General features: G+C 34.9%; 1 protein-coding gene across 6 annotated transcripts in view; it reads left to right on the top strand.

Annotated features, from left to right (window-relative positions):
* Window positions 1–2,733: 2,733 nt before the first annotated feature.
* LOC145691569 (uncharacterized) overlaps window positions 2,734–25,851 on the top strand; it is a 40,278-nt gene continuing 17,160 nt past the window's right edge. For 5 of the 6 annotated variants that reach the window (XM_081766979.1, XM_081766978.1, XM_081766976.1 and 2 more), the window contains exons 1-3: window positions 16,649–16,765; window positions 21,111–21,195; window positions 24,572–24,937. In XM_081766979.1, the coding sequence (XP_081623105.1) occupies window positions 21,120–21,195; window positions 24,572–24,937 (442 nt within the window). In that variant the 5' untranslated portion in view covers window positions 16,649–16,765; window positions 21,111–21,119. Of the gene's footprint in view, window positions 2,798–4,303; window positions 4,403–11,337; window positions 11,493–16,648; window positions 16,766–21,110; window positions 21,196–24,571; window positions 24,938–25,851 lie in introns of those variants that run through there. The other variant, XM_081766975.1, reaches the window with a different exon arrangement.

The following is a 25,851-nucleotide window of genomic DNA, read 5'->3' as shown; positions in this document are numbered from 1 at the left end:
ATTATTATACATGATTTGTTAATGACAATGTGATATAGAAGGTGTCGAGTAATTTCTTATAGTACACGCAGCAGCGTCTTCAAATCAGAAAGGGTCAAAGTCTGAAGTACGTATTCGGTGTTTTGATGATGATGAGTTTTCTTAGTTAATCCCAGTGTTCTATACAGTCGGATTAATCACGACGGTGAGAATGAAGGTATGAAAATGAGAAGAGTGAATAGACACACTAAGCTGCTGCTGCGCAAGCTGCTGTTTTCGCGAGAATATTAAAAAATCAAGGTAAACAAGGGTAATAATAACATTTTCAAATTTAAAACAGTTGTAGAATAACGGCTTAAGGGGTCAGAACTTAACCAACGAATTTAGTCTTCTTCAAAGACGATCAGTGGGCAATGGTGGCTCAGTGGTAGAGCGTTCACCTCTGGTGCTTGGGGTGCCGGGTTCGATCCCAGCCCCCGCCAAGTGAACTTTGTGGTGGACAAACACCGTGTGCGTGGGTTTTCTCGGGTTCTCCCGTTTCCTCCCACTTTCTTCACTCCACCATTTCATTCATTACTCATCATCAACGTCTCCTTTAGCCTAACCGGCATAACCGTGGGACGTAAAACTCAAAGATTTCATTTCATTTTTTTTCAAAGGCGATCACTACTAGTGTTTTGTTTTTATAGTCCTTGACATATAAAATGCTTCCAATTTGAAGGAATTTATTGGGATTGTTTCTCCATCAATTATTTGTATCGCCAGGTTTTTTTGTGCGTACATATCTAGTTATGTAATATTTTTATTGATCTACATACATACAAAATATACACTTACATTATATATAGTACAATTTAGTATACTGTATATGTGTTAGTATTTTATTAACATTTTAATATGTTAATAATAAGTAATCTTAAATTCAGAACTTTCATTCATTAAGACATTAAGTAATTGTTATAATTTCAAGCATATGTAGTAGCCAAACTATATTTTGGATTTTAAATAACAACATTAAATATATTCTTCTCCTCCATTGATCAATATTGAGAATTTCGCAAAGAAGGCTCATTCTGAATTTCCGTTGCATTTCACAAAACATTTTTTACCGCAAAAGAATCGAAATTAAAATACTATTTCTCTGGTCACATACAGAATAAAATTACAAAAGTTTATATAATTTTTACCGTCATCTATTTCGAACATTTCAAAAGCACGTAGTTACAAATGTATTGAAATTTCATTTCTTATGGATAGTATTAAACGTTGTAAATAGTTGTAAAATTTCCATAACTGTTCTTCGAGTGGATTTGTATACAATGAAAAGCAGTGTTGTCAAGTTTAAAAAAAGTTCAAACTAAGCCTCTTGAAAATAGCTCCAATAATAATAATAATAATAATAATCGCTTCTCGCTGTTGCAAGAGTTCGTCTAAACAACTTGACAAAAATTTAGGGTAGCATAACAACGAAAGCTGCTTCTCTTATATAGACCTATATAAAAAAAAGTTTGGTGAGTTTAGGGGCGCCGAATTATTCTTCACCCCGGGCGCCGAAATCTCTAGCTACGGCTCTGCTTTTAGATACGTTGTGTTTGTTTCAAATTCTATTTAAGTAAACTAACTGCAACAAAATAAAATGCAGGAAAACCGATTTTTCATATCTTGAGCGTGACACAGAATACAGTCCTTTAAAAAGAGCTAAAAATTTGTGGCGTAAAACTACAATGTCAATTAAAAAATGTCTTTTGTACAGTGCTATCACCACAAATACGTAGCTTTGTAACTATTAACTATTGTTTTCTCTAAGAAAATAACTGTTCATAATTTATCTAACTAACTAACATTATTGCCTATGGAACCCTGGGGTTCAATACCACGTTCACAAAAGCTCTCCACTGACTTCTATCCTTAGCCAACTGGATCCAGTTTCTACTTTGTATTCCTATCTCTGCGAGATCCATTTTAGTATTGACTCCCATCTGCGCCTAGGTCTTCCTAATGGTCGTTTTCCGATTGGTCTTCCAGTTAAGACTTTGAAAGCGTTTCTACTTTCTTCCATTCTAAATGAAATGAAATGAAATCTTTGAGTTTTACGTCCCACGCTTATGCCGGTTAGGCTAAAGGAGACGGTGATGATGAGTAATGAATGAAATGGTGGAATGAAGAAAGTGGGAGGAAACGGGAGAACCCCGAGAAAACCCACGCACACGGTGTTTGTCCACTTCTTCCATTCTAGCTACATGACCTGCCCACCTAAGCCTCCTAGACTTGGCGACCCTAACAATGTTGAGTCAACCGTATAAATTATGTAGTTCCTCGTTATGAAGTTTCCGCCATTCTCCATTCCCATTTATCTTGAATCTCAATATTCGTCTGAGGATCTTCTTCTCAAATACTTTCAGTCTGCGTTCTTCCCTCAGAATATGCGACCATATTTCGCAACCATACAGCTCAACAAACATGATTATCTGTGTCCATAATTTAACTTCACGTATATTAGGACTATGCATTAGAAAAAGTATACTTTATTTCAGCAATTGTAGTGTCAACACGTGCATAAGACATTAAACATTGCTGTTCGTCCTTGTAATGCAATTGAAACGTAATAACTTTTTAGGTAAAGATTTTGTTTTGTATGAGTCCATTAACGTATATTAGATTCTAGTTGTGTGTATGTATGGATAACGTATTTGCGAGATCATAAACTTTTGTGTATACAGAGCAAAATAGAAGAAGCAAGGAAGGATTTTTCTTGTAGTTGAAAACAGAACAAGCAAAAGCCAGTAGAACGAAGTGGATACTTTTCTATACTTGTGAGGTTGGTATACATTTTGAATTTTCTCAGTTTTATTATATATACAAGCTTGCCAATACCTCTTCTATAAAAATAAATGGTTAACATTATATAGTTTTTGTTTAATTATTTCATTATTTCTACTAATCATCATCATCATCATCAACATAGGTATTCTGCTATTGTTGGCAAGTCACTTGTCACAACTGAGAAGCTTCCATGCTCCACGGTCTTCCGCTAACCTCTTCGTCTTCACGTATGATTTCTGTGCTTTGATATCATCCATCAATTGGTCTTCTTCACCCCCTCCCTCTCTTTCCTGCCACCATATCCTCTAGCACGTCCCTCATGATACAGTTCCTTCTTAGCCAATGTTTTAACCAGTTTCTCTTCCTCCTCTTAATAATATCTAAAATTTTTTTTTCCTCCACCATTTCTAAGCTCCTCTCATTCGTTTTCCGCTCGACCCAACTAATTCTTTTCTTTCTTCTCCGCACCCACATTTCAAAAGCTTTCAGACGTTTTTCATCATTTCTATTAAAGGATGTGCATAGTTGGGGAAAAAAATAATGAAAATTTTTAACAGGTTTAAATTAAAAATTAAGGCCATGAGAAAATACTTGATTAAAATAAAAAAAATGCTGGAAAACAATAATTGAAATTAAAATTAGCTTCGATTTAATCTATTATAATTAAAGCTAACTATTTTCAGTGCTACGTACGTAAGAACTGTCCTAGGAGATAAATTTAAGGACATGGGAAAACTATTATGAGAAGTTACTAATTATTTAGGCCCTACGTATTGTAATAACATATACGTAGTAACAGTGATTAGTATATATCGTATCAGTGTCTATCCTTTCAAAATACGAGGTGCATTCAGAAAAGTTCACGGAATTTTGTTGTAGCTGCTAACTACCAAAATATAACCAAACGGTTACTTAACCATCTTCAAAGTAGGTACCTTCGGAACACAAACACGTGCTCCAACATTCCTGCTATTGCTCGAGACGAGACGAAAGTCCTGAGTATTCCTGAGTTACATCTAGGAATAAGGACAGTTATCCTTCCCGCTCCATCTCTCCAGTCTTTTTAAGTTAGTTTTCTGGTAATGCTCTTGGAGCATTCTTAACTGGTTATTTCGACAGACAGACAGACAGAAGGACACATCCGTTCTTTAATACTTCCCATCGAGGTTAGAAGTCTAAAAAAATACAGTTTCATTTTTGTAAAATGATCGTTTTTCTGCTACTAGATCTTAACAAGTTCTTGCAATTATTTTGTTTTCATCCTTTACATTTGGTTAAAAAAATTAAAAATCAATAAAACAAAAATTAAAAAATACTAATTTGGTTTTCACAAACAAGTTCTCAATGTAAAGAGGTCGGACTGTCCTCTACTGTCTCAAGACTGTATCTCGATGACATATGGAAATTGTCAAGGAAAGTTATACCTAAGAATATTTTAAACATTAAAATAACTAAAATTTTCTTAATTTAGTGACTTTTTTTTTTTTTTTTTTTTTTACAGATTCCATTGAAATGAATGGGAAGATTCTGTTGTTAATTGTGGTGTTAAGCACTGTTGTGTGGACTTCACAAGGAGCTGTGCCTTATAGCTATCACCAGAGCAAGTACCAATAATAAATTATAGACATAAAAAAAAATTAAAGTAATAGAAAAATGAAGCTACTTGATATAAAGAAAAATAAATAAATAAAATAAGACCCGAAATTTCAGATAGATCATCATGTTTGTATAATAATGTTTGAGTTCTGTATAATTAATAGTAGTATGGGAGTCGGCTGAAGTAACTTTTGTGCCCCTGAGAGCCTGATTCAGGGGTCCATAAGACCACTCTCTCTAAATTTTGATAGGGGTATGTTGGCCCATCCCCTAAATTTCGGGAGGAGTTCCTAGGATCACTATCATTAAATTTTAGAAATGGCCAAAACTAAAATGTTGGCATCGCAATATAAGACCGGGGTATATTCCTCTGTGAGTTTGGATGGTCCATCTTGTTTCCTTTCATGGTAAAAAAAATTGCCAAAAATGGGAATTTCGAAGATTTCTTTTACTTATTTATCCGCTTTGATGAGGTCTTATTATCTTATATGGTTATATAACAGTATAGGGCTTATTCTTTTTCATAAGAGATGAATACACTGATGTTTCCACTCTTAAATTTAAGGAATTAATACTCTTATTCTGAGAGTATACAAATAGATTTAATAAATATTAGCTGAAAGGTCCGTTTTTCGCTCGGGGAGAATAGGTTTTTGAAAAGTATTTCAACCCTTCTGTTATGATACACATTTCAACAAAATTATAATGATATACATCCATAATGGCACCCCACCCTTATGCCAATAGGGCTGAATTTGGATTTAAACGGCATAGGAAATATCACTATTGACCTAAGCGACTCCAAAAGGTATGAAATGACACCAATATTGCTCATAATCGATTATGTTTACGATTACACTTTTCTATCTTTATTTCTTACATGATGACGATGGGAAATGAATTCAAGCTTAAACGGTATTGGGAATGTCACTATGCATCTCAACAACCTTGAAAACTATGGATTAGACACTAATATTGGCCATTTTGAATTATTTTTACATGTCAACCCCTTCCCACTATCAACTCTTCACACACCGGTACCGATAATGTGATAAAACCTAAGTTATGGCATGGCCCACTTATGTACTAAAAATAATCAAATTTGGTGCAGCGGTCTAGGAAAAACTGGTCGCTAAATATTATTGTATTCAATTTATTAACACACAAAATGGCTCACTTACTCCTTGCAACATAAATTTTCAACAAAGCTGAGACATTATTTCTTCATTTTTAATAAAGAATTTATCTACCGAGTTTCTTCTTTCAAATTGGACAGGCTCCAGAGAGACTCTATTTTTGACGTAAATGTTTGAACCCCCTGTACCACCCTTAGAATACGCCCTTCGGGAAAACTAATGTGATAAATGTGAAACTTAGGAAAGGATCCACTCATGTACCAAAAAAATAATCAAAATCAATCCATAGATCTACCAGTTAGCCGTCAAACATTATTTTTACATTTCATTTGTATACATATCGTCTTGCTGTTGAGTGGTGGCATTAAAACGTGGTTGCGGCTTGTATAGTCCAGTGCACTTAGTTTTTAACCCGGAATTTTATAGTAACAAAAGTTGAAAATTAACAACTTGCTCAAAGTTCTAAAAACAAATTATGTTTGAGAAAACCGAGATATGACGTCATCAAGATGGCTGCCGTCAAAATTTATCCAATTTTTAAAACGCCATATCTTCTCGACATTTGAAGATGGAAACTTAGTTTTTGCTTCAGTTCAAAGAGAATGGATTAGAAATTGTTATCAATTACGACCACATGTCATACATTACCGCTATATCAAATATGGCGCCTTATAGAAACATTAGAAACAACTTTAAAATGAACTCATGTACGAGGAAAATGTCTTGAATAATCATTATGTGCCTCTTTAAGAGCTTTCCAACGGGATTATGATAACTTTTGTGTGTTTAGAACTAATGGAGCTAGATAGTTTTAAGTTAGGCGTCATGGACTCTATTTAAAAATGAGCGCGTCAAGTCACTAAAGGTAGTAAATTGTATTAACAATACTTATATTGCCAGTAACAGTTACAATATTAGGTACATTTTCTATTATATTTTTTGTCATAAGTAAATGTGTAACATATAGCTTAGGATAACTCCTTAAGAGGCAGATGTATATTATAATGTTTCAGAAACTTAATTTGTCAATAGTCGAAAATTGTGCTTCATTTAATAAATTGAAGTGTCGGGGCTTCATGATTCATATTCTGTATTCTTTTTAAATTTTTCGTTTTCACAAAATTAGATATTGAAATAATAAAGGAGATTTTTGGTTCATTGTTGCTGGAGGTTTATCACATACGCCAGTGTTGCCACACTTGGTAGAATTATACCAAATTCAGCCCTTTTTGTCATTCATCGGCCCGTTGGTACCACGCTGGCATTTTCAGCCCTTTTTGTGAAAAAGTTGGTACAATTCTACCCAATTCAGCACCATAGATACTACTGTGACTTAAAATTATTAATAATGTGTTGTGATGTCTTTCACGAAAGGTTCTAGGACGCTGGACCGTTTTTATACACACACACACACACACACACACACACACACACACACATATAGATATATATATATATATATATATATATATATATATATATATATATATATATATATATATATATATATATATATATATATATATATATGTCAGTTTACTTACGTTATATTCTTCTTATGTATATTATCCTCCATCGGTCGTGATATAGGCGAGAATAAGGTACAATAATTTATATTTTAATACTTTATTATAACGTACTGTGTACACACGAACTCGGAGATGATTGATTTGTTCCTCGTTTTATATATTTTTCATATATGGCCATAATACCGTTTTGGTTTATTAACCACTTTGAAGTAGAATTGATTTTGGTATCCTTACAATACGTACCGAAGATAATAACTGTTTTCCTTTTAATTTGCGTCCTCTATTATACTTCCTACGTGCGAGAAAAGTGTCATCTACTTCCTCAGTTTCGGGGTCGTCCTATTTGTATGTTTTTAAAAAGTAATTTTTAAAAAGAGCACTTTCTTGATTTGATTTCTTGGAAGAGGGGGGGGGAGTGTTCTAAAACTTTATCTCTTTTAGTTTCATGTTATAGAACCATGTATTACACTGGCATAAAATAATGAATTCAGCCCTTTTTGTTTCAATTTGGTACTATTTTTCAGCCCACTTCAGAGCTAGGACTGTGGCAGCACTGACATACGCACACAAAACACACATCAACCTCTTGTGCTGTAACGTCTTCTGATATTTATGTTGTATTTTGTTTTGTTTTGTAAAAACAAGTAGTTTATGATCGTGTTGTTTATTTGATTACGAAGTATTGAGTGAAACCTGTTAACCTCCCGCCGTGAAAGTCACTTCACGAAGACTACAAAACACAAGAATTTTAGAAATGATCAGAAAAAAATAGATCAAAAGATTGCTATCTTGGCCATTAATTAATATTTGAATCAGGAGCCACAAAATTTTTGAATGGTATCAAAATCCAGTTTTCCTATTTTCTACGGAATAAGCACATCATATTGAGTTAAGCGATAGTTTGGGTTTGGCTAGACTATATGTACTTCCCCAAATATAATACGTAAAATAAATTTTTTGATTGAAATGTATTGGATTTTTTGATCCAAAAATTGAAAAAATGAAATTAATCAAACAAACAAATATTTCAGAGATATAACTCGTTTCACTATAAAAATTCAGGGTAAAGAGATAAGTGTAAATTTACCGAATCTTCGTCCCCCCTCTCTCCAATGTCACTGCTTATAGTTGAAACTCCTCCGCGTCACTGTACACTCGTGGCTAAGCGGTTAGCGTACGCGCCGCGTGGGAGACCCGGGTTCGATTCCCAGCGGGGGGCCGCGGTGGCTCTGGTAGCGTTTACCTCTGGTGCTAGGGGTCCCGGGTTCGATCCCAGCCCCCGCCAAGTGAACTTTGTGGTGGACAAACATCGTGCGCGTGGGTTTTCTCGGGATTATCCCGTTTCCTCCCACTTTCTTCATTCCACCATTTTCATTCATTACTTACCATCACCGTCTCCTTTAACCTAACCGGCATAATCGTGGGACGTAAAACTCAAAGATTTCATTTCATTTCATTTCGATTTGCAGCAGGAGCTCATGTGGTTCGGATTCCACGTTAATCAGTAGGCCCACGTCTCATATAGCCTCGCTGCTGAAAGGGACTCTAAACTAAAATCAACTCAACTCCGTGTCACTGTTCTCGTCCATAATAGAATATTTGAACGGTCTTCACAACCATAACCAATACAATATCTACACATCGTCAATTAGTTTAAGCCACTTTTTCGGCACTCGCAAATTGGTTCACAACTGGACGCACAATCACAATAAAGAGGATACACAAGATTTTTCACGTGCAAATAGTGACGGATATTGCCTGGGACCGGGGGCCTAGGCTCTCCAGTTCTTTTTTGAGACAAAAATAATTTAATCTGTTATTTATGTATTTATGAAAGTTTATAGTAAACTCATAATATACCTATCATAGTCAGGGCTCTGGCTACCCCCTATACACTTTTAATATTCTAGATCTGTCACAGCATCCATTTCCAAACCGTTTGCGGTAATGTCATTGAGATGTTGAACCCGATGAGAAATTCAGTATGAATGTTTCTTTGCTGCCGCGGTGGTGGAAATGGTGATAATTGGATTGGAAGTGGAATAATGGTGTAAGTGGAGATAAGTCAAATGTTAACTTAAAGTATTGTATTTCCACAGTTTTCATCCATTAACAGATCCTTGCAGAGTTGTCAACCTCAGAGAACAAAATAATCCGTTTTCCTCTTTAAAATTATCATATATTCGTTATGCACATAACTGTAGAAACAAGTATTATATTTCTAATATATAATAATTTATTATAAACTTATCTATTAATTTCAGTTTCGAACTCCAAATCAGCCACTCACCATTCTTAAAGTCCTTATTAACATTACGTTGAACAATATTTCCACACATATGGCAAGATAGCCCCCGCCCCCCACTTTAGAAAATTGAAACAATGACTAGGTCATTCGTTTGTACTACGTTTGTACCGAAAATATTTTCGTTTGTACCATTTTCCTTATAGGGTTACTTGAGAGGTCAACTGGGGGGGGGGGCTATCTTGGCGCCAAGATAGCCCCCCCAAATGTCATCCCCTCTTTCTGGAAAACTATCAGAGTACAAACAAAATTTGTTCCGGTATAAACGGTACAAACGATTTGCTTTCGAATGGTGTATTTCAATTTTTTGTGCTGTGATACGAGAGGCTATCTTGGCGCCAAGTTAACCCCCCAAATATCATCCCCTCTTTGTCGAAAACTATCAGGGTACAAACAAAATTTTTTCGGTACAAACGATACAAACGATTTGTTTTCGAATGATGTATTTCAATATTTTGTGCTGTGATACGGAGGCTATCTTGGCGCCAACATAGCCTCCCCAAATGTCATCCCCTGTCCCCTCTTTGTCAAAAACTATCAGGGTACAAACAAAACTTTTTTCGGTACAAACGATTTGCTTTCGAATGGTGTATTTCAATGTTTTGTGCTGTGATACGGGGGGTATCTTGGCGCCAACATAGCCCCCCCCCAAATGTATTCCCCTCTTTCTGGAAAACTATCAGGGTACAAACCAAACTTTTTTCGGTACAAACGATTTGCTTTCGAATGGTGTATTTCAATTTTTTGTGCTGTGATACGAGGGGCTATCTTGGAGCCAAGTTAACCCCCCAAATATCATCCCCTCTTTGTCGAAAACTATCAGGGTACAAACAAAATTTTTTTCGGTACAAACGGTACAAACGATTTGTTTTCGAATGGTGTATTTCAATTTTTTGTGCTGTGATACGAGAGGCTATCTTGGCGCCAAGTTAACCCCCCAAATATCATCCCCTCTTTGTCGAAAACTATCAGGGTACAAACAAAATTTTTTTTCGGTACGAACGGTACAAACGATTTGTTTTCGAATGGTGTATTTCAATTTTTTGTACTGTGGTACGGAAAATGGTACAAACGAAAATATTTTCGGTACAAACGGTAGAAACGTAGTACAAACGAATGACCTAGTCATTGTTTCAATTTTCTAAAGTGGGGGGGGCTATCTTGCCATACGTCATTTTCATGCCCTGTAAACGTAATTGAATTTTAAAAAATGGATGCAGGGTTTCTATTTACCAATCCTCAAATCGTTATTGATTTATCTTTAGTGGGAATGACTGAATGCGTGTGTTTTATAATTATGTAATACATATCTACAATTTATATGGACATTCAAAAACTGCAAGAAAATGTGCGTTCTAAAATTATCGTATATTCACTTCCTATTGTAAGGACATTATCATATATTGCATTAGGCCTTAAATTAACGTATATCACAATCAGTGGCGTATTTACGATTTTGTTTCGGGGGGGCTTTGCCTGAAAATGTGAAAATTCTGCAATATATTTCATATACTTTACTATAGTAAGTAAGATTTCGGGGGGCTTAAGCCCGAACCCCCCCTAAATACGCCACTGATCACAATAAATTATCATATGGTTCGTTAGCCTTTCCTCGCTTCATATATGATCGAGCATTTTTAATTTCTTCCGAAAAACGTCTGGTTTGCTTTTCATACTTTCACATTATAGATTGCGTATTATAAGTTATATTTCTAAACTAAAAAGATGGATAACAAATATGGGATACCTTGTATATGACTGGTTATTGACTCTGATAAATGGGTACAACATGGGTTTCTCTGTTTAAACCAAAAGCAAATTTCTGTTCCGTATTTTCCTATTTTCAGAATCCAATTGTTGTCTTTCTACAACAACTTATAAAATGTATTTTGTTTTTTTTGTGAATGTAATACCATCTATCTATTAACATTGTATTTACTAATAATTTATTGTTTAATGACGAATTTAGGACAGATTCATCCTCAAGGGAGAACATGCCAAGATATCAGATGTCCTCCAGGAAGAACCTGCGTGTTTATTGACTTACCTTGCCACAGACCTCCGTGTATTCCAGTCCCCACCTGCGAGAGGAAAGTTCGGTATTAGCAATACTCAAATAATACAGTAAGTATACAATATTCATAAGTAAATATTTACCTTCACGAAGAGTTATAAAGCAGTAGCAGATCTATCTTGGGGCCAGGCAGGTCTAGCCCCCAGTTCTTGAGTAACAAAAATAATTTAATCTATTATTTATATATTTTTGGAAGTTCATAGTAAACTCATGATATACCTATGAGTTCTGGGTTCCAACTGCCAACCAATTTTTCCCTTCTAGATTCGCCATTGTAAAAAAAAAAAAAAAAAAAAAAAAAAAGGAGAGAGGATTTTCCCCGATAAGAAAAACAGAACTTTTGGTAAAATGAACCGGAAATTTTCACTTTCTTGACTCTTTTTATGGGTTTCTTGTTCTAAGTGCCACTTTTTTCCCCTCTAGGGGATTCTACAATTGAATCAGTAGTTTCGGAAAGTCATGAGTCAGAAAATTACGATTTTGCTTTTAGTCCAACGTTTTGTTTATTCATTTTGGAACACCAATTGTTCTCAAAAGTTGTTCAGTTCGTACAATGACAAGAAAATTGTACTTTTTCAAACAGAGGTTGATCATTTCATGTCTTGATTTTCAGAAAGTCAGCAGTTTTTTTCCGATTGTCTCATAACTTTACTTTGCTGACTCATGATCTTTTCAAAACTAATGATTCGATTAAGAAAGTATGTTTACAACATTAAATACTTGTGAATCCTATGTCCAGTCCGGGCCTGGTTGGCTTGATTCATTTTCAAATCGGTATTATAGTTTTAAGTAGATGTACGTTATGCAACTACCATATCCCAGATGTCATTTCGGTTGCATAACTATCTTATGAAGTTCCTGTAAGATATACTTCTTGACATACACGCTTTACTGGTTGCCTAAATGCAACCTGGCGGGCAAGAAAAAACGGTCAAACACTAACAAGGCGGGGTACCCAGGTGTAACACGCCGACTGTGATAAGATTGCACAGACATAAAGAACATTGAAAAAGAAGCGAGACGTCTTTTTTTTATACATCGGCCAACAAGCACATTGAAAGGGTCAAATAGGGGCATAAAAATGGGGTCAAAATGAGATTATGTGGAATATAGCGAGAACGAGAAGAGATATCGGAAAAGTTTAAATGTACGAAATACTACCCATAGTCGACGCAATTGAATGAGGTGGAATGCACCCATGAGAAGAGAGCAGAACATCCGAAAATGGACCAATCACGTGTACAACATTGTCACAATGTGTTACGGAAATGAGCGAAAATGGTGATAAGGAGCAGGAAGAAAGAAGAAACGAAAACAGAAAATAGGTGTTTTTGCTTTGGGTGCATATATTGCCCCTATGCGAAAGGGACGCAATTTATCTCAATGCCCGAAGATGGGATAACACGCAGGCAGGATGCAAACGCCGTTCATATAGACAGCCAGCGAGACAGCACTGCTTGGTGGGTTGCATATATCGCGTAATGAGAACAACGATGAGATGGATGTTGGAAACGAAAATGTGTGTAGGCAGTAGTAACACGAAAACAAAATTGTTACTATTACTGTTATGTTGTACGCGTATTTTCGTAGTGATATAATGTTGATACTCATGTGTGGTACTGATATTAATGTTGCTGTTTATCTTACATATGTGGACCACCTGCTATTACATTCTACTGTGCTTGTGTTATGAATTTTTGTTCTCATTACCCGATATGTGCAATTTTTCTTTCTTGAATTTTTCCAGGATTTTCTCTTCAGAATGCAATAATTAAACGTTTTTTTCTTGTTATAATAAAAGAAAACAAGGAGGAACGTACTGTTATTTCTCCACTAAACTTGAAATTCATATTTTTAAAAGCTCAAAATTTTCCAGACAAAAAAAGCCTTTAAAAAACTTTCGTCTATTTTTTTAAAAAAAAAAAGCCTGTGTTTTTTCGAGCCCTTCCATCTCTATTTTCATGTAATATTATTTTTAAAAATTTTTACTGTCTCTAAGTACTTTATTGCATTTACAACTGAGTGAGCACATTGTCTGGGGTATATCTATGACCCATAAATTAACTAGAAGTTAGATTGAAGGTAAGGTTTGGTTTGACACAACATTTGAGGAAATGCATTTGCAAATATTTGAATCGATGTTTGTTAAAACAAGAGCAGACAATATTTCAAAGGTTTTCAGTTTTCTGCCTTCTGAAGTTTGTATGGATACTACTATTATTTCAGTTGAACCAACATTAAAAGATATCATTTACGAATGAGAAAACCCATTATTTTACCAACAGATGATAAGTTTAACCATACAGATTTCTTAAAAGCAGTAAAAATGATAGTCTTTTAAATAGCTACTGACATTATTTCGATAAATACTGATTAATTTAGACGCATAATTGAAAAAGAAAAAACATAAACATATGTTTCAGTTTTTCTTGTTTTGTTTACATTACGTTCTAATGGAAGCCTTCGAAATGTGGGTGTGGAGAAGAATGGAAAGAATTAGTTGGGTCGAGCGCAAAACGAATGAGAGAGTGTTAGAAATGGTGGGTGAGAAAAGAACACTTTTAGATATTATTACAAAGAGGAAAAGAAACTGGTTGGGATATTGCCTAAGAAGAGATTGTATCATGAGGGACGTCCTAGAGGGTATGGTGGCGGGAAAGAGAGGGAGGGGGCGAAGGAGACTACAATTAATGGATGATATAAAAACAGAAAGATTATACGCGAAGACGAAGAAGTTAGCGGAGGACCGTGGAGCATGGAAGCTTCTCAGCTGCGGCAAGTGACCTGCCAATAAAGGCAGAATACCTATGATGATGATGATGACGTTCTATCGTCATAGCTCATAGGATGATGAAGACTAAACCCAAAACCAAACAAACTAAAAACAAGAATATTTGTCTATTCTGCACCTCCACAATCTAAGTATAATAATAATAGCTAAATTTAATATAATACCACGTTTAAAGTGATGCAAACAGCATAAGACAGGTGTGTATATATATACTGTAACTAATATGCAAGGTAATTAAATATAGGGATGCGCATGAGACAAGATTTATGGCTGTCTCGTCTCGAAAATGTGCTGTAAAAGTGATGTCTCGACTCGAAAATGTATATTTCTCTATTGGAAGAGCCATGTCTCGACTCGAATTTTGTCAGGAAAATCCTGTCTCGACTCGTCTCGTGCGCATCCCTAATTAAATACATAGAAAATATGTGCCCAATTCGAGTATAAAGTATAAAATTCGATGTTAAGTACAGTACATAAGTACAATAGTAACATTTATAGTATGTATAAAAACAGTCATAAAATAAACTTTAAAAAGCACTAAAATAGCTCTAGTCACCAGTGGCGGGTCTAGTCTGAGACCGGGGGCCTAGACCGTAGTTTTTGGTTGACAAAAATAATTGAAACTATCATTTATATATTTTTCAAAGTTGATAGTAAGTGTTGTATTTTATTCTTTATTGTAAAACTTTTGAAACATTAGTTTAGTGGTTAGCGTAGTGGTAGGCTAAGTGGTTAGCGTACGCGTTTTTTCGTGGGAGACCCGGGTTCGATTCCCGGCGGAGCTCATATGGTTCGGATTCGACGTTAATCAGTAGGTCCCGTCTCATATAGCCTCACTGCTGAAAGGGACGTTTAACTCAACTCAATACTTCAAGTTCACAATGTTAACGTTCAAGCTAATCATAATATCCATTGGGAGAGTGAAGTTGGAAACTCCTGCAGGAACCATGAAAAATTGTTAACTCATGATATAATATCATAATCTAGATTCTGTTTGCCCCCTTCAGGCTTCTAGCTTCTAGATCCGTCACTGTTAGTCACGACGAGTAGATTTTTCTAATATTAATACATAAATATAAAATACATGGTGCTATACATGGTCATCTGCAAGTTAAGTCAATTGGGCCAATTGCCTTTAGATTTTCGAAAAATGTTCAGTTCTTTGAGATAATAGATTGGTTAATCTGACACAGTATAGTATTTTATTATAGTATCATAGTATATTTACTGTAGACAATAAAGTTACACAATATGTATAAATATCTGTTATTTTATATGAAGTATTATGAATACATACACGTGTATCAAAGTGTGTGTATGTCTGTATTTATGACCACACCTTGTGTGTCAGATCCTCCCTCCCCTTGGAAAAAAAAATCCTGCAAGCAGACTAGTACGCATGTACAAAAGAGAATTATTACACTACAAATTGTAGATTATAGCAGGAAAAACACAATAGAAAAGAAGAATTTTAGGAATGATTCGCTTCCTTCCCCCTTCCCAAAAAAAAAAAAAAGGATCGAAAGATTGCGATCTCGGCCAAGAATTTTAGAAATGATAAAAAAAAAAGAAAGAAAAAAAGTGCATCAAAAGTTGAGATCTTTGCCAATAATTAGTTTGTGGATCAGGGACTACAAAATGTTTGAACGGCCCCTAAATCGAGTTTTTATTTATTTATTTATTTTGTTTTACAGAATAAGCACATCATACTGAGTTAGATGATAGTTTTGGTTTGGCTACACTATTTGTAGTTCTCCAGATATAAGGCCTATAAGAAATTTTTTTACTGAAATATACAGGATCTTTTGATCAAACAATAATAGCTTACTATATCTTTAATCTCTAGGATTCACTTTGTTATTAAAAAACGAAGTATTTTAATAAATAATAATAATAATAATAATAATAATAATAATAATAATAATAATAATAATAATAATAATAATAATAATAATAATAATAATAATAATAATAATAATAGGCTGAAAGTGTAAATATTCTTCGAACGCAATTTACGTAAAAGAAAACAAATAAATTATCAGAAAACTTACAGGAACTATTTTTGGTTTGAAAGAATCTGAAGCCAAATAAAGCTAATTCTAGGAATACAAAACATTAATAGTTTACCCGAATAATTAGAAGCTAATCGAATCCAGGAAAGAGACTAGTTAATATTCATAATAACACTAATTGACAACAAGTCAGTTAAGCTCACAGTCAATTATTTACTTAATTAACATGCTCCGAGGCAAGGACTTTCTATGAGTCAGTTACAATTGTGAAGCGCACCCTTGAAAATATCTTTGTAAAGAAATTATGCTAATATGGCAGCACGATTCGGTTACATCACAATCTGTTCAGAACTCTATACTAATTGCCAGAATAAAAAGACCCAGTATATACACATGAGCATAGGTTCCAAACACCTGAGTGCATTTTCAGTTGAACCGTCTCGTGGAGTACATTACAAAGTTTTTAAGAATAAGAACTGTTTGAAATTATTCAACGTCGAAGGATCTAGTATTTATTTATGTAAGTATTTCTGTTTCTTTAGGAGAATTTATGAGGATAATGTTTTTGATGTGCATGAAAGTTCGGTTTTGTGGTGTATAACACGTGAGTATTTCTGTGGAACTGGACAAAAACACGCAAGTTGGCAGTGTTGGCAACAGGCGACACCACAAATAAGACATAGAATCTAAATTTCCATAAAATCATGACTAGATTTATATCTTCTTGTTCACCTCAACCATAGGTTGGTAGGCAACTTTTCTCTCCCTTCGGAGAGCTATTTTATACTTTGATAAGGTCTCTTCTTCGTGATTGCATCTAGATATTCTATCCTTGGCCTTCCTCTTCCTGGTTTTCCTTCTGCTTTCCCCTCTATCAAACAGTGATCCAATCGTAGTGCTGAATAAGACTGGCAAGCATACTGTTTCTTCTTTTTCCTATTATCTTCATGACCTATCGTCCTTCGTTAGTTTCCTTTTGTATGTCTTCATTCCTTTTCCTTTCGGTCTATGATATGTGCAGCATTCTGCACCAACACCACATTTTAAATGCTTCCAGCTTGGATATTTCAGATTTTCTTTACTGTCCACGTCTCTGATTCGTAAAGCGCCACGCTCTTAGCAGAGTCTTAATAAATCGTTTCCGAAGGTTGAACGACACATTTCTTGATGTTAATAGTCCTCTTTTCCTATTGAATGTTTGTTTAGCCTGGGCTATTCTGAAACTTACGTCTTTCTCACTTCTTCCGTCCTAAGATAATAAACTTCCTAAACAGGGAACGTCTTAATGTCTTCGATTTTCTCTCTCTAGCCATGCGTTTGTCCCTTCCTGTCCTGCTCTTCTGCACTTTACCACTTTGGTTTTCTTCTTATTTATCTTCATTTTGCATGTTTTTTTTTTCAGTTGGTCGTTCAAGTTTGAAAGTGTTTCCTGCAAGTCCTTTTCGTTCTCCGCTAACAAACACAATTTACCAATAAAAGAAACAGAACATATCATATTTTTACTGTATATTTTTCCATACATTCTCAAATCAAACACTTTCACTTAATTCACGCTTCAAGTGTTTACAGTAAGCTTTTTTCTCAGTTATGAGAGTTGGTCAACATACTTTGAGCTCTGTTTTTGTTACTTTCTTCGAATGTTGGTTACATATCGATGCACTATTTATCAGATACAAGTCAAAGAGTACAAGTCTATTCAAAAATGTCGTTGAAACACTTATATGCAAATTAACTGCATATTAAAGTTAGCTATTGAAAATCTTTTGAGGTTAACGTCCCACAGTTACGCCTGTTAGGCTAAAAGAGATGATGATTAAAGCATGTAAGTGATTATGGAAGAATTGGTGGAACGAGAAAGTGGGAGGAAACGGGAGTACCCGGAGAAAACCCACGAGCACAATGTTGTCCACCACAAACTTACTTGGTCGGGGATCGAACCAGGGACCCCTCGCAACAGAGATAAGCTCTTTACCACTGAGCCGTGGTTGTCGTATGAAGTGTGATTACAACCAGCACGTGGTGTTATGGCACGTGTAGCAGGGGCGGATCCAGGAAGGACTTCTAGGGGGGGTCAGTGGGTTGTAATACTGCTACTTAGAGCTACTTTTAGGAGCTCGAAACTCCGGGATGGATTTTATTTATATATAAAAATAAGAAAGTTTCCTTGTTCTGGGGGGGGGGCGATCGCCGCGATCGCCCCCCTGACGTGTAGAATCTTGCAATATTGAGTAATGACTTGAGTATCTTTAAAAGACGATAAATATTCTTCATTGTGTTCATACAATTGGTTCATCAATTCATAGCTCTTCACTATGAACCATGTAATACTAAAACATTGTTTGAGATCTAAGTCATTTGTGAACTAATGTTACCTACGAAACCCCTGGTATTTCTCGTGCCGCTTCGAATTTAAAAATGGACTTTTCATCTCGGCAACGCTAGTAGGGGCATAGGGAGGGGATCAATGATAACCCTCATTTTAAAAACGAATGAGTTGAGTACAGAAATACTATGATAATACTCATTTGAGCTGAACTGTGGAAAAAGTTCGAGATCTATACCCAATTTGCTCGTTTTAACAACTTACTACAGCCCTACTTTTTTTAAAACGTGATAGTTGCCAACACCTATTCTATGTAAGAAGCCACTGGCGTCTCTGGTATGTAAAATTTGGAGGGGACATCAAAGAAAGTGATTTAAATGGTACTACATAGCCCAACCAGTAATTAACTTCGATTCTATTTGTTACCTTTCTGCTTACCTTCACGGACACCCTAAGGTAGGGTGACCAAACGTCCCGTAAAAACGGGATTGTCCCGTTTGTTCACTACCATTCCTGGTGTCCCGAAAAATTCTCTCGGAACGCCAAAATGTCCCGTATTTACGTACATTGGGTACAAAAAAATCTTTCGAATCGCTAAAATTTCCTAATTTATATTATTATTTTCTAAGTTATGTGATTAGATTGGAATATGTCTAATTACTCAACAACGTCATTACGACGTTTTCGATATTGGATGTGGTCGCTGCACTGTTTTCCCTCCTAAGCCTCCCAAATCCGCAGACGACAGTGCAATGGGCTGAAAGTCTTATAAAGAACAAATGTAACCTGGTTTCACTCTCTGTTTTGGGCGGTGGAAGATTGAGACACTGTCATCAGTACAGTACACAATTTCCGTGATTTGAGTAACTAGTAAGGTGTAACACCCTACGAAAGGGGAACAAAGGTACAGAACTATAAAAGTGAAAGTAAAAAGGAAACTAGTTATAAGTGAAACAATGTTTAAAAGTAAGAAGATGCAAATAAAAGGAGTTGGAATTCGATGCTGAGAGATAATTATAAATCCTGTCGGTGACAGATTTGAACGCTCATATATTTTTAGTAATGTTTTCAAATATTTCATTTTTTGTTAGCTGCTGATAGTTAGGCCTACTTGTTATCTAATTAATTTCAAAACCTTTTGAATAGTTAAAAGTGTAAATTTACCCTTTTTTGTGAGAGATACAAAGAGAGAGAGAGAAAGAGGAGAGGCTAAAAAAATTATATTTAGAGGAGCAACCTATTCAGAAATAAAAAGTGTCCCGTGTTTTTTAGTTGACGATTTGGTCACCCTACCCTAAGGTATATCAAGAACCCGATTACATTCGTTTCACAGCCTGAATATTATATTCCAAATAAATATAATTATTATTATTTATATCATATTCTGTCGTTAATAAATAAATTAAATTAGAATAAAATATTGAATATTTTGTACTTCAAAATATTGGGGGGACGCGTCCCCCTCGTCCCCGTGTCAGCGACGTCCGTTTAAAAAGCTGTCTGTTTATCAGGTTCTAAAAGAGCCTCCTCCCCGTGTTGTAGAATGTTCCTCATCTGCAATACGGCTTCGTTTTTTTTTTTTTTTTTTTGTAACTAAATATTTTAACGGCATTTTCTCTAATAAATTAATAAATAATAATAATAATGATAATACTAGCAAAACTTGAGAAATAAACTTTTATATCGGAAATACATTCTAGTGTCTTAAACGGCCTTCGAGGCTCTCCCTCCTGTACTCTATCTTCTAATAACAATAACTTAGTTGTGGCCGTGGCATTGAACTTCACCAGTACCCAATGCTTTTTGTTTCATTCCTCAAGAGCACCCTGACCTAGATGTGAAGAGCGCGTGGCAATCCCTCGGTTTTCTTTCCGTTTATTAACCCGAACAATGCATGCAGTACATCGCTCTTTTGGGAATGTTTCACTGCAATGCACAGAACAACGAAAGTTTTACATAATGTACTATTATGTTTTCATAATAAAAAAAAGTGTATAAAGAATTTTTCACTGACAACATATTATTCAAAGTGTACAGGAAACAAAAGATAAAAACACATATTTCATAATTAAGCTGTAAAATGCCTAAAATAATTAATTAATGCATTCATATTTAAAAAAAAAATAAATAAATAAAATGGTTGCCCCACGAAGTTATAAACCGACGACTATACAGGGTGGACTATTTAACTCAATAAGTTATTGTAACGTTGAAACTAATAGGTAAAACGCTGAAATTTTGTAGCATGCAAATATCGGCAGCGGAACATTGTTTGATATACCCTATGATACCAACAGGTTAACAGTGTGGCCAATCCAACAAAATTATATTTCCCAGTACGTCAGGTTTTTGCAGATTTCAAATCTATATCTTAAACGAAAACTTACAATACCGTATTTATTATTAGAAACTAAGAATGCTACAGCGTCATTTAAAATGTTATTTTTCTTGTATTATATCAGAATATCTAAAAAATAACAATAAGGATTATTAGGAATAATGAGTAACACAGATCAGTTGATTGTTTAACTGTTTTTTACAGGCTATCATCATGGGATTGAATGTCCTAATTATTGTATCCATTTTTGTTATTGGAGTTAGCTATATCACAAGTTATCCATTTCCAGGTAAGTGTTATTAATTCATTTATTAAATACGACCTTTTTCTCTTTAGCAACAAAATTAAAAAGATGTAGTGTTATTACTTTTTATTTTATTTTGTTATTTTTATTATGTATGATTATACATATATAAAATATCTGAAAATACTTCGATATGAGAACACAAAAATAAATTCTTTACTTATGTCTGTTTTTGGTTACACGTTCAAACATAATCTGTAATTTTACATTACTCGTAGTAGCTTTTGATAAGTTTCTTTTTATAGAACATAATATTTACTATCACTAAAGCAATTCTGTCTTTAAATTTTCATTCCTGAGCTTTGTCTTCATTTTCCTCTAACCGAAAAATCCATCAGCGTTTTGAAACATAGAGAACAATCCTTTAGAGAGCAATGTTGAAGAGAATTTAGATAAACGCGGCAGAACATTTTGAGAAATTAACTTGAGAATAATGATAGACATGCGGAACGTATTTTGCTCTAAGGCAGCGTTTCCCAACCTTTTTCAACTTGCGGCACACTAAGAATATAACAAATTCTCGCGGCACACTCAAATATTATTATTATTATTATTATTATTATTATTATTATTATTATTATTATTATTATTATTTGTAAATATGAAATACCGTGGTAATTTTTATCTGTGATTACTGATCTTTTTCTCAAACAGATGCAAGCTCGATCACTGTTTTTCTCCCGTGGTAAATCATTATGTTTATTTTTCATTCTAATTTAAAAATAGAAAACAACTGCAATGGAACATAGGACTTTTTTAAAAAATACATTTGCTTTTTCGAAAACTGTATCCAACCTTTCACTAAGAAGGAATATCACTAAATAACGAACGAACAAAAAAAAAAAAAAAAAAAAAAAAAACTTTTGCACTTTTAAAACAAATGTAGGTAACTTATATGAATGTTGGTTTGTCGAAAGGATTGAATGATATTTTAAAATTTCAAGTTACGAAATAAACTGCCACAATAAAGAAGAAACACTGATCACAACAATGATAACAAATACTTTTATTCAACATTAAAAATATACAGAAAAGTAACACAGTATGAAACTTTTGTATAAACTTATAATTTATTAACGTAATTAATATACGTTACATTTATAAATATTATATGAAACTTAAAATTGTTCAATAATATTAGTAATGTTACAATTTTTCAATCATATCTATTGAAGGTTACAATTGTTTAATAATGATATATGAAGTTTACAATGTTTCAAAAATAAGTAAAACAAGTTGATGCACAAAGCAAAATTTAAAAAAAAAATGAAATCTTTAAGTTTTACGTCCCACGGTTATGCCGGTTAGGCTAAAGGAGACGGTGATGATGAGTAATGAATGAAATGGTGGAATGAAGAAAGTGGGAGGAAACGGGAGAACCCCGAGAAAACCCACGCACACGGTGTTTGTCCACCACAAAGTTCACTTGGCGGGGGCTGGGATCGAACCCGGGACCCCAAGCACCAGAGGTGAACGCTCTACCACTGAGCCACCACGGCCCCACAAAGCAAAATTAATGTGCAACTTGAGCTTGATGATCTTTCATAATCTTCTTCAATTGTGAACAGATACGTAGTTGATAAACATACTCTCGTATCGTGTTCCGGAGTTAACATTTGTGACTTGTTCTTACACTTGACTGTATTCATTGCAGAAGATCCTGCTTCCTTAAGTAGTATGCAGAAAAGGGAATGAGAACTTTCACAGCCTTTGTAGAAATAGCTGGATGTTCTCTCCGGAGAGAAATCAAGAATGATGCCATGTCTTACTGTGAAGCTTCAAACCTTGGTCATTCCTCACATCGACCAATTCACTTTCTTCCCGGACATTTAATTCTACTGACTGTAGGACAGAAGGCGCAAAGGTGTCCTTCACCTAGTCAAATGAAGTCAATTAAAGCGTAGAAAAATATTTCTCAACATTGGTACACAACAAAGAGAATGTGTCTGAAATGAGTGTTGAGAGGTTTGTGTCAATTTTACAGCACTTCGTAAGCTCAAACATATCACATTTGCTTTGTTTTCTAATTATGTCCTCCCAAATTGAGAGTTTATTTCTAAATGAACAAATTTTGTCACTTGAGGTTATGGTATTTTAGTTTTTTTTTTTTTCTGCATGCTTTTGATCAACGCATTCAGGGTTTGGAATATGTCGGCAAGAAAAGCAAATTCAGTACACCAAGAATCATCACTAAAAAGATCAACATATTCACTTTCTTCTGATAGAAAGAATAGAAGAAGTTGTTCTTAAAGTGCATAAAATCTTGACAATACAAGGCCACGAGACAACCACCTCACTTCTGTGTAAATAAGCAACTGAGTGTATTCAGAATCCATTGCAGAACATATATTTGAAAATAATCTTGTTTTAAGAGGCCTTGTTTTTATGTAATTAACCATTTTTACCACTAGATTTAATACTTCTGCTATAGAATTAATAATTTTGTTTCGAGTTCCTCGCGGCACACCAGGGACCCATTCGCGGCACATCAGTGTGTCGCGGCACACCGGTTGGGAAACGGTCATCTAAGATAATCACTTCTCTTATTGGATTCAGGTATTACAGTTGGCTATTGATTATCCCTATGGCTGTTTGAATAAAAACGTCAAAGATCTTCTTTCCGATGTAAATGAAAATATCGTATTGGCCCAAACATAAGCTCTTACTGAAACAATCTTTTACTCAAATTTCAACCGTGGAAAGTGGTGGCTTAAACTCGTGATCTTACAAAAAATACTTTTATGAAATTTAGCTATATCCTATGCTGCCTATAATATACTAGTTTTTCTAGCATCCAACATCACATTATGTATGACGTATTGTGAAATATAGATTATTTTCCAGATACTAGATACACATTACATGATAAAAGAAAATAATTAACCCTTTTCCCGCTTGCTCCCTGCAAATTTCAAGGAATTCGAGTATTCTCTTTTGTATCTTATCTCCCTTGAAGTTCAAGGTGCGACGTATTTTCGAGTCAGTACGGTGTAGTCATTAGTATTCAGTTCTTTCATACGCGATGTCCATAATCCGAATCCACAATCCTCTTCAAAATCCTAACTTAGAGCCCTTTTCTCAATAACAGCGGGAAAAACTGGCACACCCTCCTTCTTCTCTACTAATTCAGTGAATGATTCAGCACGTTTCAGAAACACTGCTTTACTCATTGTATCCATGTGTTAGGTGTTACTTCCTACCATCTTCTGACTCCACTAATACCTTCATAACCATTCGCCTTCATAATTAATCCGTCTCTTTTAGCCTAAACCGGTAAATATTAAACTAAAGACTTAATTTAATTTCACAATAGGTTAAATGATGAATGGAACTATTTCATTTTATTGTATTTTATTTTCAGAAAATTGTGAAACTAAACGATGTCTTCCGGGACAATATTGTGTAATGCAACAGCCCCCATGCTACAGCTACCCTTGCCCTCCATCAATGCCAATGTGCAGAAACTACACTCGAAGTATCAATGCTCCGGAGCCAGGCTTTAATCAACCAGGACATTATCCTCAAACGGGATTTAATCAACCAGGAGGATATCCACAACAACCAGGTATCAACCAACCAGGCATTAATCAACCAGGCGTCAACCAACCAGGCATGAATCAACCAGGATATCCACCAATAGGATTTAATCAACCAGGATATACGCAACCTGGCTATAATCAACCTGGATATACGCAACCTGGTTACAACCAACCGGGATATACCCCAGGTAATGTAGATTGATTTAAATTACTAGTACTGTTTTTTTTAATTGACACCAGACTTCTTTCTCCTGGGTGGATCACATGCCAGTCATGTATTTAATAAAAACTATGCCATAAAATATTAAAACTGGCATGCAGAATCAAGAAGTGAACAATTTCCATTTCACTAAAATCAATAAGCTATGAACATAACATTATTAAAGTTAGCTTTATGAGAATATTGATTTCACATCATAACGATAAATTGTATTGTAATTGTTGTTAGGGACAAATTGATAAGATTTTACTTTAAAGGGGAAGTGTGAAGGAGTGTCTGAGGGCAAAAATAAAACAATCCTGATAAATAGGTAATTGAGCTGAAAATGGCCAGATAAATCGTGGATGATGGTTGCAAATCTAAAGCCCATTTCTTGATATTCTTCTTCCGTTCTTGGAATACAGTCGAAACCACCAAAAGTGCCAGGGTAAGTGAAAAATTATCCGCAATATTGACATAACTTTTCTTACATTGTTGATACAGACTTTTGTCCTCGTTTATTTTATTGTTATGCTGTTGTGGTCATACTAGGAAAGTTTGATTCTAATTCTTCCATTTGTGTTCCTTTTGTTGCAGATAGATCATGGCCGCATCATTAGAAGTTTGCACCAAAGAGGAACAGCGAGTAGTGATCCAGTTTTTGTAGTCGTAAGGTGTATCAGGAACCATGACTAATTTCCAGACGATGTACCATTTCATCCACAGTTACTCGTCTGTCTAACAGAATCATGTGACGTGCACGCTCAATTATTTGTAATTATGTGTGACCGTAGATGGTCATTCGGCTCCTTCCTCGTGCGTAACACTTATGCGTCAAGTTTTGAATTTTTCAATCCATTCGTAGACACTCCGCTGCGGCAAGACACTGGTCCCCGTATTTGT

This window comes from Thermobia domestica, chromosome 8, assembly GCF_964235325.1.
Source record: "Thermobia domestica chromosome 8, izTheDome1.hap1.1, whole genome shotgun sequence".
Classification (NCBI taxonomy): Eukaryota; Metazoa; Arthropoda; class Insecta; order Zygentoma; family Lepismatidae; genus Thermobia; species Thermobia domestica.
This window is presented reverse-complemented; position numbering and strand designations above follow the sequence as displayed.